We start from the raw sequence: 19,683 nt of genomic DNA, 5'->3' as shown, positions 1-19,683 counted from the left end.
GCAGAAAGGCCCTGAGATGCACCTTTCCTGGCGGGGTATAGGGTGGCAGGGGTATCGTGGTTTGGTGAAGCCAGGACTGCAGAGACAGCTCATACGGTGGAGGTGCTGGAAGCCGTGCTGTAAACCAGCTGCTTTCCTGCAGATGGCTAAATAACACAGGCTGAGAAATTGTGATCTTAGCTTTCAGTAGTGTATTTTTCTGTTTGTGTTGGGTGACTCATCAGTCTATGTCTCTGACTATTTGTGTTCAGATCTGGAAGTTTTCTGGAAGGAAATTTATTACTGCTATCATAGTGTGGGTAGTTTATCTGGGTCAGCAGGGAGGAGTCACTTTCCGAATGTGTTTCTTAAGAAATGGTATTAATTTTAGTTCAAACAATTGTCTTTGACAAAGATAAAGCATGATTTGGCTGGTGTTCAGGAAGCAAGATTACATTTTTAAACTTTGTTTAATGGTCAGGTCATCTATAATGGATAGAGTCATTGCTTAATTAACTTGAAATAATCTATTTAAAAGGTACACCTGTTCCCTAGCATCACTTAATGTGAAGCCACCAATTAAGGTAAATCTATAACCTAACATAAATGGCTAAAAAAGTGCTAAATACCAAGGCCAGGAATTCTCAAACTTTAGTGTGCATTAGAATTCCCAATTGTTCAAACCCAGGTTGTTGGGTCCACCCCCAGAGTTTGTGATCCAGTAGGTCTAGGGTGGGGCCAAGAATTTGCATTTCTGACAGGCTCCCAGGTGATGCTGATATTGCTGGTTTGGGGACCACATTTTGAGAATCATTCCCATAAACTGAGTTCATGGTCTAGGTTCTGTTGACTGTGGCCTGTGTGCTGTTGGAGGGGGCTCACAGGAAGATGTTCTGTCCTCTACACCCCCAGTGAGGTCTAAGCAGAGTAGGTTTGACCAACAGCTGTAGTCCCAGAGAGGCAACAATATAAATATGATGAACGTTGGATGGTCTGATACTGTCAGGCTAGGGCTGGGGCTCACAGACGCCTTGGGCCTATTGTACAGACTGGGTCACCAGACCCCTCACACACAGGTCCCCACCAGGTAATTGGGGAAGATCCCGGGAGCTGTTGGCAGATGACATGAGCTCAGTCCTCAGCTTCTTCAGCAGAAGCAACAGTGGCTGCAGCCTCTCAGGGCATCCTGGGGACACTGACAGCAGCAGCTTGCAGCAACAGCCTCCAGCAGCAGTAGTGGCCTCCCTGAAGCCCCCCCGGGGGCATCCCGGGGGCAGGGGACATGGATCAGAGCCACTCATTCTTTATATTGAAGTCCATAACCTAGTACACCTGGGTGCCCACATACATCTACATCAGACAATAGACAAGGAATACCTGAGCGCATGTGCATATTTACGTCAAATGCTTGGCAAGATTCTGAACATCTGACAGGCCCTGACCATTGTCCTTCACTTTCCCTGCAGTCCACCCCTTCAGGGTCCCTCTCTGTACAATCTAGTCATTCAGAATCTTTCGTGGTGTTCCCTTAGTGAGGATAAGTGACCCTTGCATTCACATATAACACATTCCATCCCAGTCCCGAAAGTCTTTAGCTTGTTCTAGCACTGACTCAAAAGTCCAAAGTCTCATCTGAGACTGAAGACAAAACTCTTTTCAGCTGTGTACTTGTTAAAAAAAAAAACAACTACATTTATCTATTTCCAAGATACAGCAGGACAGACATTGGGTATACATTCTCATTCCAGAAGGGAGGAATAGACCAGGAGAGAGGAGAAACAGGCCCCAAACAAATCCGAAACCCAACAGGGCAGACATTAAGCACACTGGGGCATCTAGGTCCCCAAAGCATTGGGCAGCCTCGCTCCTACAGCTCTGCCAGGTGCAGTCCATTGAGCTGCCCTGGTGCCTGCAGCTTTTCCCGGCCGGTGCTGCATGTTGCCAGCAGCTCTACAGTTCTGTGTTCCTGGTGGTAGTCCTGCAATCCTGTTTCCACTAGACATCTCACCAGTGGGGTTCTCTGTGGGGGCTCCCACCCCACTTTTCTGCTCCATATTGCTTCAGTAGGTGACCTCTGCAGTGGCTCCACCCCTGCAGCAGGTCTCTGCCTGAGTCCCCTGGCTTTTTCTTACATTTTCTGAAATCTGGGTGGAGGCTGCCATGCCTCCACTGCTCTCAAGTTCTGCTGGCCTGCAAACTTAACACAACATGACCACCACCGTTTCAGAGCTGCTGCACAATCACACTTGGAGCCGCCCGAAGCAGGGCTGCTCCAGTCAGAGCAGCTGGAGTGCAGGGAGCAGTTTGCTGAGGGCAATGATGCCCCAGGTCTGCCCTCTGGAGAAACTCAGTTCTCTTAGGCCTCCAGGCTTCTGATGGGGGGGGGGCATGCGCCCGCTCTTCCATACTTCTGAAATGCCCTCAGGGCCTTTCTCCCATTGTCTTGGCTATTAGCATCTAGCTGCCCCCATCTGGGCTCCTGAATTACTTGAATCAGCTATGCATGCACCCACCATTCACTCGCAGTTTTGGGCAGTTCTCCAGCGTCCACCCACACAGTTCAAACAGCCGCATTTGCCCATTCCATCAAGGAGTAGCTGCCCCACCCCTGTGCATATCTGCAGCTATCCTGTAACTGCTGCCAGAGAGACAGGCGTGTAGTAATGGAGGCTACCCACCTTTTCACCAGGTGAAAACATACTTTAAATTCTGCAGGGTCACCCGTCTCCTGGTCACCTGCCCATCTGCATGTGGCACTCTTTTCTTGGGTTTATATGGCACCTTTCAAGCCTTCTTGGGTTTAAGTGGCACCTGGTGAGCCATTTGCCTTTGGACAAATGCGACATGTGTTTACTACATCATCTCCAGATCACATCACACTATCCACCTCTAGGTCCCATAGCTACAGCAGCCAGGCAGCTAGGGGCTCTCCCTGTTTCTGCTGCTTTACTTTTTCCCCAAGCCAACCAGTTCGACCTGGGTATATGGGACATAGGTAGTGATTTGGGTCACCTGTGGGTTGCCCACTGGTCCACCCAGTCTCATAGGCTGCTCGTGCTTCACTTTCTGATGAGCAGGTCATTCCAGGAGATGCACAGTCTCCCCCAACTCACCATCAGCTTTGTCATCGTCCCCAGTGTCAGGAGCAGGAATGACCTGTCCACTTCAGCCTCCAGGGCATGTACTTGTATTTGTAGCCAATCTGCTTTCTGCTGCACATCTTGATGGGCTTGCAGTATAGTGAGCAGTAGCCAGACTCCAGTCAGCAGGAAAGTGGCCACCGGGCACCACATACTCAAGGGTAGCCACATTTTCTCTCCCTCCCAAGGGGCTTTCTGCTGCAAATCTCAAAGCCACACTGCTTCATGGAGTGTCTGGTCTGTGCTGACTTGCAGTATAGTGAGCAGCAACCAGGTTCCGGTCAACAGGAAAGTGGCCATCAGGCACCACATACTCAAGAGTAACCACATTTTCTTCTCCTCCCCAGGGGCTGTTGGCTCCCGTACCTACTCAGAATCCTGCCAACTATGCCAATTGTCAAGCTAGGGCTAGGGCTCACAGACCCCTCAAGCCCGTTGTACAGACTGGGTCACAAACCCTTCACACGCAGGTCTATGAGCTAGGTAATAGGAAAAGATCCTCGGAGCCGTGGGTAAAAAAATTAGTAGGCTTTATTCAGAGCTAGAAACAGCCTCCCTAGTGGCCTCCCGGAGCGTCCTGAGAAGCACCATGTATCAGAGCCATTGGAACTAAGTATAACTGTATACTTAGTTCCATAACCCAGGACACCTGGGTGCTTATACACAATTATATTAGTTAGTAACCAAGGAACACCTGGGCACAAATGGGTTTTTATAGCAAATACTCTGCAAGATTCTGAACACCTGAGGGGCCCTGACTATTTTCCTATATTTTCCCTACAGATAGCTTTTAAAAAGTCCATGTGGATGAGATCAGGAGGCTAAGTGTGGTTAACAATCAGGGTAATCCCCATGTGGTTACGGCTCACTGGCTCTGACACAGATCTTAGTGACAAGTCATTTTTTCCCCATCTTCTCCAGAGCTTATGTTGGGATGGTGGTCTTGCTTAGCACAGAAGTTCCTTCAGCACTTGACTGGACTCATTTCCCTCCCCGCCCTTCCCTGGGCCATGCCGAACTACTTACGATCCTGAATTTATCATGCTGCTTCTGTTTTAATCCTCGCTTCACAATGAGTGCCCTTCCCTCTCTTTGGCAGTTGTGCAGCCTGGTCATGCTTCAGGACTTAGCACTTGGCCATTCCCTCCCCCATAGTCCCTCCCCACCCCCAAGAATGGCTCCGTTTAGGATCGTCTCCTCCAGAGGCAGGGCTTCCCTGATGGCCCTCTGCACCCACCACCCATGTGGACAGATCTCCGGCCACTTCTCACATGGACCTGGAATGGCAGCCTACTCAGCTATCTCCTTGGGGACAGAGCTTGGTTTCATTTCATTATTGTTCTGGTGTGAATTGAATCACAGGGGCATTACCACCTTATTTGCAATATGTTTCTTATAAAGTTTTATATATATAAAGTCACATATATAGGTGTAAGATATCTATGTATAGACAGATATAAAGCTTATATATATCAAGTTTTATATAGTTTTGCACTATTAAAGAATAAAACTGTTTAAATGTGTTGCACCTAGTCACTTGGGCCCAGAGTGGAGTGCCCCACAGAGCCTTGTGCATTCCCTCCGACTTCTGCGTTTGTTTTTTCCTGGACTCCTCCATTGAGACTGTCCCTCTTCGACTTCCTCCCTTCTGCTCAGTCTTCCCCAGGTGGCCCAGATCTCCAGCTTCTCTTAGCTCTTCTCGTGCTAATTATGTGTGCTCAGGGTAGCAGTGCCCTTCTCAGGACCGTTGTGAGGCCCAGCTGAGGTTTTCCTGGGTGCCGTGGGTGCACAGAGGAGGCGCTCAGGATCTAGCAGGGCAGGGAGCAGCAGGAGGAAGCTGTCCCAGAGGCTGCAATGTTGGAGCTGAGCTTTGACGGGCAGGAAGGGGATCCGCCAGACAAAGAAAGGCCAGAAGGGCATTGCAGCCATTGTGGAAGTGGCCATCCCTCTCTACCACCACTTCTACATTACCATGGGTCCTGGACACACCAAGGCAGTGACCAGGGGCCTCCTATTGTTGGGGGGAGCCCCCCCTGGACAGCACTATTATTTTCTTCATAAAACGAGTGTTTCTCCTCCCCAGCATTCTTCAGTAAACCAATTTTCTTTTTTATCCTCAACTCCTGATTGTGGAGAAGCCTAAGCAACAGAAAGATTTTGCCAATAGATTATCTATTTTCGGAACAAAATAGATAATGATGTTAATGGGCATTCAGCACTTACTCCTCGCCAACTACTGTTTTAAGTGCTCTGGGGGTTTTCATTTAATTCCCCGTACAAAGCTGTGGGAAGTGGATGTTATTATTGCCTGTGATTTATGGATGAGGAAACTGAGGCAAAGAGGGGTCAAGGAACTTGGTTACTCCTGGTAGTAAGTAGCAGCACTGGCATGATAAGGTGCCTTTTTTCCCCTCTTTGCTTTCATTCCCATTGCCCTGAGGCAGTGGGGTGAGCCAGCCTGCAGCCCCAGGTCCCAGCCAACCATTTCTAGTCCTGGCTCCACCAACTAGTTAGCTCTGTGTCCCAGGTCTTGCCATCAGGGGATAAAAACAGTCCCTAGTTTATGTGGTGTTTGCCAGGATGCAATCAGTGTGTACTTGTAAGGCACACTGCTTAGCACATAGTAAGTGGTCAAAAAATGTGACTTTATACCTCTTTGAGCCTCAGTTGTCACATCTGGGGAGGGAGGGGGTTGTGCTAAGTCATCTTCTAGTGTCCCTTTCACCTCTAAATTTTTGTGTTCCTGTGAGTGCTGGCCATTCCCCTCCCCGCCCCCCCACCACTGCCCCAGTCCTGAAGAAAGAAGGAAAGTGAGCGAGGGGGGGCTGAGGCACCGTCATGCAGTGGCTGCTGGTGGGAGGTGCCCAGGCAGGCAGGACGTAGCTTCCTGCACCCCACCCCCGCCAGGTGCATGTCCTGGTGTCCTGGTGGTGCTGACCAGGGGCCTTTTGTGGGCTTTTTCACTCCAGCTGTCTCATAAAATTGCAAGGGACATAATTTGAAATCAGTATTACGCAAGTGGTAATAGGAGAGAGGAAACAATTACAAAGATCAGCATTTTATATTCTGATTGAGGCTGGGAATTTGTTTCTCTTTGGTTTTATGATCTTTAATCAAGAAATGATAGCCCTGACTTTCAGTCTCCTCAAAAAGTACAGTATCATTACCCTGCAGATGCAAAAACATGCATTTCAAAGGATACTTTTAACCCCATGCATTAAATTTTGCCTGCAGCTTTTTTTCATTCTTCTCAAGCTTCTCTGGACATCAACTTTTATAGCCACTACCTCCCCACATTGGGGAAAAGCAAAGCTCTTGGTGCTTTGTGCTTCTGCACTCCTGCAGTTCAGATGGGAAGGGGGAAGCCAGTGCAGCTGTTGACTGGCCGACCAGCGCTCCCAGCAGGGCCATGTCCACCTCTTCCTTCAGTCCTGTTCTCTGCCTCTTTCTGGCTCACTTCCCACTGCCAGGCCATCTTTACTGCTTCTCCTTTGAGCTGTTGTCATAACACCTAGCCAGACTAAGGGCTTTTGGCTTCCTCATCTTGAAGTCTTCACACAGCCTTGGAAACGCACCCAAAATGGCTAATTTGGGAGAGAGTGAGGATAAAGATCTGCAGGGCTCTTGCTTCTGTTCCTAGTTTCTGCATATCGAGGCTTCTTTTTAAAATTTGTGTGCCGCCTCCCCATCCCACCCCCTCACATCCCATTGCTCTCCATTTCAGGCAGAGTGAGGTTGTCTGTTCTGTGTTCTAGACTGTTTTCCAGCACTTATTTACACTGTCTTATAATGGCCTTTCAAATGTGTGATCCACTAGGCTGAGCACTCCCTGATAGCCAGGATATCTTTCCAGTATGAAAGAATGTATATAGGAAATCAGTTTTCCTTTAAAAACCCCCAATCTTCTGGGATTCCATTTCTTGCTAAACAATGCATAGATTGACCAGGCATTCAAGGTCTTCTGTAATCTAGGCTCAGTTCTGTTTTCACTTGTGTACCATCTGGTCATTGCCAAAATGGGTCATTATCAATGAGGGGTTGATAGTGACTTGTACACCTTGTTTGTGCTGGTGCATTTACCCAGAATAACTCCCATCATTTCTACCTGTCTGCATTTTACCTGTTTTTCAAGAACCACCCTCCCTTTCCACAAAGCCGTTGCTGATGATGATAAAAAAAGTGGTAGTTGACATTTTATTGAATGTTTACTAGTGCCAGGTCTAGTTTTTTTCACACATTTGCCTCATTAATGCTCACAATCATCCAGTGAGATTGTGAGTATTACGCAAATTTTGCAGATGAGGAAACTGAGATGCAAAGTGATCAGATAACCTGTTTAAGGGTGAGTAGCTAGATTCCCAGTGGAGCTAGGGTTTGATCCCAGACATCTGGTTGTAGGGCCCATGCTCGTGATCTGATGAATAGCAGAAATTCATCCTTCTTTGCTGAACTTCTAGAATACTTTGTGTTTCCTTTATTCTAGTAGTCGGAATACTTTGCTCAGTTACCCTGTTGAGATGTGAGGGGCCATGTCTTATTCATACTTGGATTTCTAGCAGCATGCTTTGCATATGGCACAAAGTTAAAAATATTTCTTTTTACCAAATGAATGTTTTTTATGTGTGTTTGGGTTTGTTTTGTTTTGTTTTGTTTTTTAATTTTCCTATAGCTAGACCATCATATAATACAACTGTAGAAAATAGTGAGATTCGCATTGGGTTAGTTTCATAAAACATCCAAAGAAGTCATGGTGGTCTTGGGTAAGTGAATTGTTCATTTGGTGAATGTTCTTTGCACATCTGCTGTCTCCCAGCCTTGGGAACACAAATCTCTGCCCTGCTGACCTCTACTTTCTATTGTAGTAGAGGTAAAGTTGTTTATACTTTGTCAACAGTTTGACAGTATTAAATCTACATGGTCATTTTACTTTGTTTTTTTAAGAAATTTTCTTCAGCTGTTGGTAATATCAGATGCTGCAGATGTTAATCCCTGTTGCTGTTAACTTTTCTCCAGAGATTTAATGTTCAGTTTTAATTCTCATTTCCAAAATCTGTTTGTGTTGTTAAAACAGAGGTTTTAGAATAACTGAAATTTTTTAAATTTATTTTTCTTCTGGTATGGGAGTTCAGAATTCTCAGGAGGGATGGAGAGAATTACAAAATGCTCTATTGTGGCACAGAAAAAAACAGAAAATAAGAGGATGAGGATCCATCTTCATTTTCTTCCTGGAGCTCTTCTTTCTTATAGGGCACTTAACACGTGATTTAATGTCATGTCTATAAAAGGAGAATTGCAGTTCGAAACTTAATGTCAGTGTGTTGTGAAGATGCAAGAAAGGGGCCCTGTGTTCTGTCCTTTAGAGAGCCAGATACCAGGCAAATAGGAGGCGTGTGCATGTTACTTTTTCTCCTCCTCTATCGCAGCATTGATTCTGTTCATACCAACAATGCGATGTCATATTCTTCCCCACACAGTTGTGTGCAGAGGGAAAGAAGAATGCAGCAGCACAGACTTGTTGGAGAATAATTTGGCATCTAAAATATCACCACACCAGCATAGATCATATTTATGACTGTTGGGAATGTCACAGCAATGATTTAAATAGAGACAATTGTTTCTTAGGGCCCTTGAATTATGACTGGCTTTAAAATTCTTAGAACCATTGAAGGCTGTTGTTTCTGAAGGCCTACATAATTTAAGCATTCTACATCCTGTCATTATAAGAGATGTCAGAATAGTAAAATCTAATCCCAGACTAGCGTGTTATCGCAGCCCTTTGCTTTTGTGGGTTTGCAGACTTCATGAATATGGCTGTCGGTGCTTGTGGTCTCCACAGTTGGGCAGTCAGAGGTGAATACCATTTCTCACATTTTGCAGTGAAGGACTGGAAACCAAAAGGTGTATGTGTTAGCATAGGCACTGACAAAGCTGGCCCCAGGGGCAGCGTTGAGCCCCCAGCTCAGCCTCTGCTGTGCTAAGCTTCTTTCCACATTTGCCTCTGCGTAGCAGTCTCTCAGCAGGAAACAAATCTAGGAAAGAAGTCAGAACCCCAGAATTGTTCTGAAGAATATTAGCAACGTCAAAACAGCCCTTCTTAGATCACCTAGCACATCCCATCGCTGGGTACATATAAGGGACTCAGTGAATACGGGTGTGTTTGGCTTAGGAATTATCCACGTTAAAATAATGCCCATATTTATTATTAGAACAAGTTTCTCAGCTGACAATTGCTCATTTTAATTTTGTTTTCCTCACCTTGCCACTACACTCAAGGCCCTGCATGAGTCCACATATCATAAAACCGTACCCCAAACATGCACAAAAGGGGACTGATTACAGAGCTTTGTCCTAAACCTGATCTTTTTGCATTGGTAAGAAAACAGCCCACTTGGACTGATTTACCCAGGCCAAATTTACAGCAAACAAATATTATAACTATTCCCCTCTGTAAGTTAGCAAATTACTTTGTAACTGGGCTACTCTTCTTTTTTTTTGTCAATATACAATGTGGTTGATTATTATGACCCATCACCGAAACCTCCCTCCCTCTTCCCTCTCCCCCCTCCCACCCAAGAATGTCCTTTCCGTTTGCTTGTTGTAACACCTTCAAAGAAATTGTAGTTGTTATATCTTCTTCCCCCCCCGATTTTTTTTTTTGTGTGTGTGGTTGTGTGTGTGTGTGTGAGTGAATTTATTTGTGTATTTTTAGCTCCCACCAATAAGTGAGAACATGTGGTATTTCTTTTTCTCTGCCTCACTCGTTTCACTTAATATTATTCTCTCAAGGTCCATCCATGTTGTTGCAAATGGCAGTATTTCATTCATTTTTATAGCTGAGTAGTATTCCATTGTGTAGATAAACCACATTTTCCGTATCCACTCATCTGATGATGGACATTTGGGTTGGTTCCAACTCTTGGCTATTGTAAAGAGTGCTGCAATGAACATTGGGGAACAGGTATACCTTCGACTTGATGATTTCCCTTAACTGGGCTACTCTTAATATGAACAAAAGATAATATTTTCAAAAAGATTTGTTGTTAATTGTAAACTGTAAGATCAGTAATTGTTACCACATAAAATACATTTGGATGAAGGGAATATTTTACCCCTTCCCAGGGTTTAGGAGAAAGTGATGCATTTTTTACTCTGAGTTAGGAATTCTCACTGGGGGTGATTTTCGTCCTTTCTTCCCCCCAGGGGACACTTAGCAGTGTCTGGAGGTATTTTTATTGTCATCACTGGGGTGGGCAGATGCTACTGTCATCTAGTGGGTAGTGCCCAGTCATGCTGCTAAACATTCTACCATGCACAGAGAATTATCCAGCCCACGGTGTCAGTAGTGCTGAGGTTGAGAAACCCTGCTGTAAACCATTAGGTTTATACTGACCTTTACAATGAATCCACTTTTATTTAGTTCATTCAGAGGTGAAATTAATACTAGTACTTCTTTGTGTCCTGGACTTGGTCTTGGTACCCTGACCAAGTTTGGGACAAGCTCTTGCCATATACTGAAGGCCTAAATTCAGGCAGCTAAAAGCAGCAGCCCTTGAACTGTGTTCTCAGTGATAACCATGAAGGAAATTAAGAGCCATCATGATGATAAGTGCACAGGATTGTGTGAGAGAAGAAAGAGTAAAAATGTAGTGTGGAGCCCTGCTGTTCAAAGTGTGCTTCTAGCACTAGCAGTAGTGGCATCATTTGAGAGCTGGACAGAAATGCAGACTCCCAGGCGCCCTTCAGATTTACTGAATCAAACTCTGCAATTTAGCAAGATCCCTGTGTGATGCCTGTGCATAGACGTTAGAGAAGCACAGGGTAAGCATTTTTTTACTTTGGAGGTAAATACACCTTGCTTCAAATCATGGCTCTCACTCTTTCTAGCTGTGTGACCTTGGCCAAGTTACAAAACTTCACTGCACCTTAGTTATTTGGGCTGTAAAATGGGGATGATAGTATCACCTATTTCATGAAGTTGTTGTGAGAATCAGACAAGCTTATTTGTGTCAAGGACTCATTGCATGATAAAAACTCAACAAACTGTAGCTAATGATTGATAATGAGAAAAAGAAGGCAAAAGTAGAGGATATTAGGGAGGCAATTTATGTCTTAACCCTCATAGTTGTCATTACCCAACAATGCTTGTATTTTTTGCAGATCTAATTTCTACGAATACTAAAATAAAAGCTGGAGCTTCATAAGCTTCTATAGACTATGGTCCTTGTTAGCAACCAAATTGGCAGAGAGTAAATGGATCCAGGGACCAAGCAGCCTAAATTACTAGTAGTGTCCCATCGTCCTGGCTTGCTTTACACCTGCTCTGTTCATTTCAATTCAGAATTTGAAAGTAATGTAGGAATTTAAGACACTCAGGAGGAAAAAGGCTGTGCTAAACAGGAAGCATAAGATTAGAGGAAGGAGACTAGGTGAGGAGAGCCCTTGTTTTACTAGGGTGAAAGAATGGGAAAGAATTTCCAGGCGAACTCTGCCTAACACTCAGCCAGGCTTACCCTCCATTGACTGTACAGTAGAGGTCCCTGGATTCTCTTTTCATACACATGAAACATGTTATAATGCCACTCTCATAACTGCTCCAGCACCTGCCATGTCAGCCAGGACATTGACCAAGAATTACTTTTTGGAAATGAGAATCTTTTGCAAACTAGTGGGAGTATAAATAATTCCACTATAAGATAAAGTAAAACTTCAATCATAACTGCAGTGTCCAGCAGACTTCCAACAGCCAACATGGTGAAAGAAGAAAGAAGAAAAGAAAGGAAAGAACTCAAATGGAAAGCTTCAAGTTGCAGAATAAGATTATATAAGAATACTGACTAAAATTCCTCTTAAATAGAAGGATTAATTTAAACTATATCATCTTCAGTAATGACTAATGCTAAGTATACAGGTTTTGTTGTTTTTTGAGGGGGGTGTTGATTTGTTTTCTAAGTGTTTACAGGAGAACATTTTTCCATCTTCAATTTTAATCAGAATAGATTTGCATTATTTTTCTTTAATTATAAAAATATTGCCACAGATTTAGAAAATAAAGGAAATAAATGAATAACAGTATTCCCAAACCCAGCACCTATTTACCTCTTCTTTTATTCAACCATTGCTTATCAAGCCCCTGCTGGGTACTAGGAACCATGCTTGGTGGTGAGCAAACCCTTGTTGGCAAGGCAGCAAGGTTCTGGCCATCTTAGGGCTTACAGTTGAGTGGCTAAAATTTTGATGGATTTCTTTCCAGTAGTTTTTCTGTGCCCTTAATGAATATATGATAGCAAATAAGAAGAGCTAATATTTATTGTTCTTACTGTGTGTTGGGCTCTGTTCTAGGTAGTTTATGTCCCGTGTATTAACTTAGCCTTTTTCATACAACGATGAGGGAGGTTACTGTTCTTCCCACTTCACAGAGTGGGAAGTTGAGGCATAGAGAGGCTAAGCAAGTTGCTGAAGATCACAACATCAATAAATGGTAGAGTATTGATTAAAACCCAGTCATCAGGCTTCAGAACCTTCCCTGTTAATCACTAAACTATACTGCCTTTCATAATATTTGTGAAATTGAGGTGATACTCTACAGACAATTTTGATTTCTGCTTTTTTCTTGAATATTGCACATAAGCATTCGCCTATAATGTGCATAAACTGTCTACTTATTTCTTACCCCCAAAGAGTAGAATTTTAATTTATTCATTTGTTTAATAGGATCATAATGAAATAAGAATCTATAGAGTTCTATATTTAAATGCTTACAGAAATTACAAAGCATTCCTACTTAATGCTTATCATATTTTTTTTATCTAGTAATTTTAAGAGGAGTTAAGATGGACAAGTTACTTTAAGAAATTAAATGTTTTGTAGCTTGTGTTTGATTTCGTGGATATCATAGCAGGAAAACAAATCTAACTTTTAGATAGAGATGGTGAGCAGTCAGTGCTGATGACTGTATTGGAAATTAGTGATAATGTGGAATTGTGTTGGAGCTATCAACTGGAAGAGATTATGTGTTGTATTATGGGTGGTTGTGAGACTCCAATTGCCTGTGAAGGGTTTTTCACAGCATATGTGAAGACCATGATTTTATTTACATGGGTTCAGTTTAAACAGAAGTTCCCAAAAATGCATTGTGTCCCTTGAAATTGAGGTTCAGTTGTACAGGAACCACTGCTGCTCTTCATAGCCAGAGCCATAGTGGGGGGCGGGGATGTTCTCTGCACATGTCTGTAAGGTATTTGTGACTTACGACAACACTGTGCACCGGCAACATAGTTTCTGTAATTGAGAAAAGTACAGACTCATGAAATGTAAAGAGATTTAAACTAATAAACAGAAGTTTAAAAATTGATGACATAGGAAACATTTGAATTGTAGTGGCATCTGGTGGGAAGCACATGGGCTTCTTAATGAAGCAGACATAGGTTGGAATTCCAGTGTACCTACTTATTCATTATATGATCTTGGGAAGTTTACTTGGCCTTTCTGAGCCTTAGTTTCCTTTTCAGGGAGGATTAAACGAGTCTATTTGTATAAAACTCCTTGCACATGCCCAACGGATGGTAGAGGATCTGTTAATGGTCACTGTTATTACTGACTATTAAATATGTTTTAGTCTTCTTTCAGAATACCTAGCCATATATCACAGTGGGTAAGAATGCATGTGGAAGCCAGACTGTTTGGGTTCCAATCCTGGCTCTACTACTTCCTACCTGTGTGACATGGGGCAAGTTAATTATTATACAGAAAGCCCTTACAACAGTTTGGTACATAGTTGGCACTATAAGAATGTTAGCTATTATCAATAATATAGTTATTAAATAACTTCAGAAGAAGATAAAAATACTACATCTTAAAAACTAGGTATTTTAAAACATTTCCTCAGCTACTGCAACTTTTGCTTACTATTTGATGTATCATTTGTTTCATGTTTGTGGCTCAAACGTAGTTTATTCCATTGTATATTAAAACAAACTTTAAATTTGGTGATATTATTCTTTTGTCTGAATGAGTAGAATTTGCTGATTTGGCACTATGTTTGCATATAATTTTTTGTTGAAAAATGACCATTTTGGAATGTCCTTTTGCTTCTGCAGATTACTCAGAGCTGGGAGAGCTTCCCCCACGATCTCCTTTAGACCCAGTTTGTGAAGATGGACCCTTTGGCCCTGTGCCAGAGGAAAAGAAAAGGACATCTCAGGAGCTTCGAGAGCTATGGCGAAAGGCTATTTTACAACAGATACTGCTCCTCAGAATGGAGAAGGAAAATCAGAAGCTGCAAGGTTGGTTTGATACTGAACAGGCCGGCTATCTTAAAAAAAAAAAAAAGCACAATAGTCTAACAAATATGTCTGTCTGTAATATTTGTTTACCTTTTTAAAGTAATGTTAACACTATTTACTTTCTGGAGGTTTAATGATAGTGTCACCAACCATATTAATTATTCCCATATGTTCATTATTGACATAGCATCTAGAACTTCTGAGGTACAAGCTTCAAATTTAAGCTTTAACCTTCTGAAAAGTGTTTATTTATTTTGCTTTGTTTTCCTCTTTCTTTTCCTACTCTGTCCTCACCCATAGTCTGTGCCTGTGTGGTAGTATGAACTGATCCTATGTAAGGCATTAAAGTTTGTAATTTCACTCTATGTGCCTTTTTAGTGAGTTGCAGGTACCTGAAAAAACATTAGCTGAGCTTTACGTGTACTGATATCAAGTGTCAAAATATGATATGAACTTTGAAAGTTTAGATTTTATTCATTTCCTTTTTCCATACTGACATTTGAACCAATAATCATTATTTTCAAGGTAGTGTAAGAAGCTAAGTTTGTATACCCTGTGAAGGAGCATGGGTCTTAGTGTTTAGAAAGCTGCCTGGATATAAAGAAATGAAGATTTTGAGCAGGAAGCTTAATATACTCTTTGAAAGGGAAACTGTAATGGGTGGTTCAGTCATGGTGCCATTGCCCCAAATCAGTTTTGGAATTAAACTACATTAAATTGAACATCATCTTTGATGGCAGGTTTTTGTCGTGTAATAATGACCTTGATGTTTGTCAGGGTCATTATAGAGCTGAAAGTCATTAAGACACCACCAAATCTGATGAATAGGCTACCAAGAATGCGTTGCGTCTCATGAGGTTCAGTTGTACAGGAACCTCTACAGTTTCTCATAGCTAGTGTTGTAGTGAGTGGGTGGATATTCTTTGTGCAGGTCTGTAAGGTATCTGAGTTAGAACAACACTGTGTACCAGTAACATAGTTTCTGCAGTTGAGAAAGTTACAAATTCATGAAATGTGTAGTTATAGAGTCAAGATAAGTATATCCTTTTTGACCAAAAACAAGAAGTGAAGTATAAAGTAATAAGATCTTTTGATACGAAAGTAGTCCAGCGGTTGAAATAGACTGCTTATGAATGTAGTAAGCTCTCCAGTGTGCAGTGCTGAAGCCGAGCAAGGTGGGTCGTCCCACCAGGTGCTGTGGAAGGTGATGGCACAGTGAGGGGAGTTTAGAGCAGATGAGCGCTGCTCTATTTTTCTACCATTTTCTGTGTGTGCTTTAAGGTAATTCCAAAAGTCGATGTCTAAAAGATGTTTGATAGTGATAGTATTACTAAGCATGTCATTAGCTAAGTGACATCTTTGGAGCACAGCATTCATATTCATGTGTTATGTTGGAGTTTTTGTTGAAAAGCAAAAAGACAGTTATATTCATCATCATAAACCTTAATGCTTATGTTAGCCAATCTTGCAAATGACAGCCATGCAAAATCAGGGCATAGCTGTAAAATGGGAATGACACTGGCTGGCTTCTTGGTAATGTTAGGAGGAATTGTGACTGTAATTGATGAGGTGAAATCAGTATGTCATGAAAGCAAAGTACATAGTGCTGTGCAAATGATAACTAGACAGACTAGATTGAACGGGTAAGAGTTTTCTAAGGTTACCGGGAGCACCTTGCCAGGTGTTACATTAAGTTCACAGGTCCTTGCCAGTGGCTTTCTACTGCTTCCTCATTTCATCCGACTTATTGGCAGTGTTTAGTTCTTATGGCCTTTTGTTTTTACTGTTTGAATTCATTTCCCTTCTTAGCTCTGTAAAGTTCAACATATATTTATCTATGTGGTAAAAGCACAATAAACTTGCTAAATATAATATAAAAAGCATTAGTCCATTGTATTAGTGTGTACAGTATCTTTATTTTTGAGAAAAATAATCATCCATAAGAGCCTAGTTGCTTAAAGATATTTAGTGAGGTTTGTACGGGTGGGTTGGGGGTGGGGCAGAACTTTTTCATTAAATACAGAAGCAAGATTTGACAAGAATCAACCAGGGAATGTACTCCGTCCCAGAGACAGTCATTATATTGTGTTTTGTTTTTGGTTTTTGTTTGTTTTATTTCTTAAAGGAAGGTTAATTTAGAGCTGGGAGAAGCTCTTGAAATTGATCAAGGGTTCAAGCTGACTTGCACTCTCTTTGGGAAAGAAGTGAGAAGAACATGTATGAGGAGGTTCTTCCTATGGTTACACCTATTTCCTGACTTTTTACTATATGGATCAAATATTTGTAGGGGTAAAGGGAACTTCCCCTCTGCTCTCTGAAGGTTTGTTAACCGAGTCTACTGAAATAGACTGACAGTAGGCACATTAGCAAAAGGCATACAAATTTATTAACGTGTAAGTGCACAGAGTCACATAGAGTTTGAAACTCAAGGAAGGGCAGATGGTTGAAGCTTAAATACTCTCTTCATAGGCAAGAGGAAAGTGGGGGATGTAGGTAATTTCAGAGGAAGAATATACGATTTTTAGGGGAGATGAATGGGCCCAAAGAGCTGATAATAGCCTGGGACAAAGTTCCTCTGGGCTCTGGGGTAGGTGGTGACAAGTTATGGGAAGGTAAGGGGCAGAACTGCATTGTGAACAAAGGTTGTCTTACCATTCAGGTAAAGTCTCTCAGATGACAGTCCTCAAAAGAACAGATGAACCATCTGTCTGGGCAGGTGTGGGGATGACCTTTAATGTCTTCTTTGGTGATTAATCTTCTCTGGCTAATGATATTTCAGACAGGGAATTGAAGGCAGTTGTGTTTCTTTTGGAAGAACTTCCCTCAGTCAGATGAGGGAACTTCAGACAGAGAGCCCTTCCCTGCATTTGGGTGAGAAACAAGAGAAGGTCAGAGAGATGGTGATTCTGAAGCAGCTTCTGAGGCCCTTCAATTTTTTTTTTTTTCTTTGTGACCGGTAAGGGGATCGCAACCCTTGGCTTGGTGTCACCCGCACCGCGCTCAGCCAGTGAGCGCACCGGCCATCCCTATATAGGATCCTAACCCGCGGCGGAAGTGCTGCCGCACTCCCAAGCGCTGCACTCTCCCGAGTGTGCCATGGGGCCGGCCCCCCTTCAATTTTTTTTAGTTCAAAGTACTCAGCATGCCAAAGCGCCATATGTTCAGGTATTGTTTTCTGAGCCCCAACATTTTTATTACTATTCTGGAATCATTGCATCCTGGGAAGAATCAAACCATGTCGTCTAAATCTACCTCATTTCACTGTAGACACTCGGAAGCTGAAATTGTGATTCTGGGAAGTTAAATAACTAATTTTCAGTGGTGCTTGGGCTAAAATGCATTGCCTGTCTACCAAGCCAGCAGTCCTCCACTGTACCCCTCTGCAAGGCCATTCCTTCCCAATTTTTAAAAGAAGGTACGGGCAGCCTAATGCAGGATAGTGAAGTGTGATTTAGTGTAACCATTGTTTGGGTCAGCATGTTATTGCTTGTTGAACTAATTCATATAATTCAGCATTTTATGTTTAAGATTAAAATGTTACAAATATCACATCTATATACGATGATAATTTTAAATTTTGAATTGCAATTGAAGGTATATTAATTTTATAAAACTATTTCCCTAGTTACCGTAATAGATTTGTTGCAAAAAAATTAAATAAATACTGAGTGTAGTTTTTCTAGGATCTATACAAATGTGGGGGTCAGTTTATTGCTGAGCCTCTCAGCTTTCGATTGGTAAGCTTTCAGGAGATGATGGCAGTTGGCAAGAGAGTTTGATCTGTGAAAGCAGTTGTTAACAGAGCGGAATTGGGGATAGAGCAGTGACAGCCCCCGCTACACAGTGGGCATAAATCAGATCTGAACGTTGCTCACAAAGCCCAAGTTAGCTCATACATCCATGTCAAATGGTAATAAACATTTTAGACAAATCTTTTGCAAAATTACATTTGATCTCATTCAGTCCTGCTTCCCCTAGCCCCGCAAGCTCACAAACAACAGGGGTGTATGGGCTCTTATTTAATATTTTAAAGCTCTTGTCTTGGAGCCTTAGCGTTCCTTGCAGGCTTTCCCCATCTGCCTTGGTTGATGAGGCTGATGATTTTAGGCAGCAGCATTGTCAGGATGCTGAAACAGTGGGGTGATACTTGGGCCACCAGCAAAATACATGGATCAAGCCTTTTCAGCTGAATCCTCTGGCCAGCTCTTTCTGGCCAGGTGAAGTTCTCTTGACTTCAGAGCAAGTTCCTCATGATGCTTGCTGGGCTGTGTAGGGTAGCCAGCCATGCTCACAGCAGAATTCACTGCCAGAGAAACATACGTTGGCACCAGGAACCCTGTGCCATTCTCAGTTACTGTGTGGTAAGGCTAGTTCGGAAACCAGTTTGCTACAAGGGTTATCTCAACTCTAGTGACATTTGTTTTGTTTTCTTATTAGCCCCCCCAAATCTAGGGTTGATATTTTTTTTAAAGTGTGAACTCCAGAGGTGTAGGGAATTGTTTAACAGGACCTTGAAAATATATTTTTCAAAGTAAGAGGGAAAACAGTAAAGATGGTAGATGAGAAACTGTAAAGTTAGAGAGGAAGGTGCCACCAGGCCTAGAATCACTCAGCTACTTAGTAACTCATAAATAACCTTAGGCAAATTGCTTAATCTCTCTGCACTTCGGTTTCTGTGTCTGTGGTTGGACTGGAGAATGAATTTAAAGTTTTCAATTTAAAGTTTTCCTTTATTGCATTCCTCCCCCTCCCCAGTTTGGTAATTTAGGTATAATTCTTCTTAATGCAGTCTTAGGCTAAGTAAGCTTGGTGGGAAACAATAGCTATCTTCATCTGTTTGAGGAGATGTCATATGAAAGTGGTAGATTCATTCTGTTAGCTCCAGGAAGCAAAAACAGGTCCAGCAGTAGAAGCTACCTAAAGGAGGTTTGGCTCTAAATAAGAAGGTACTATTCTAGTTAAGATAAAAAAAAAAAAAATTGTTGAGCTTTAACCATGCCAGACACTGGAAATTTTAACATATAGCTCCTGCCCTTGAGATGTTTATAGTTTAATAGGGTAGCTACGAAGCTGGAAAGAATTGGACAGATGTGGGATATATCTTAGCGCAGAGCCAACAGAACATGCTGGGAAGGGGTAAGAGAAATCAAGGACCTTTTAGGTTTTTAGTATTTTCCAAGACAAGGGAAATGGGGTGGGCAGGAACAGTGACTTTAATTGGGACCTGTAAGCTGGCTGTAACTGTTCGACATCTCAGTAGTGACAAGTAGGCAGCAGTGTTG

At 42.5% G+C, this 19,683-nt stretch overlaps 1 protein-coding gene across 1 annotated transcript in view; it reads left to right on the top strand.

The window, feature by feature from the left end:
- TBC1D1 (TBC1 (tre-2/USP6, BUB2, cdc16) domain family, member 1) overlaps positions 1-19,683 on the top strand; it is a 121,605-nt gene that overhangs the window by 63,485 nt on the left and 38,437 nt on the right. Inside the window, exon 13 of the mRNA XM_008581645.1 lies at positions 14,216-14,401. Coding sequence (XP_008579867.1) covers positions 14,216-14,401 — 186 coding nt within the window. The remainder of the gene's footprint in view (positions 1-14,215; positions 14,402-19,683) is intronic.

This window comes from Galeopterus variegatus, unplaced genomic scaffold, assembly GCF_000696425.1.
Source record: "Galeopterus variegatus unplaced genomic scaffold, G_variegatus-3.0.2 Scaffold2423, whole genome shotgun sequence".
Taxonomy (NCBI): Eukaryota; Metazoa; Chordata; class Mammalia; order Dermoptera; family Cynocephalidae; genus Galeopterus; species Galeopterus variegatus.
Note: the sequence above shows the minus strand (reverse complement) of the source record. Positions and strands in the feature narration are given on the sequence as shown.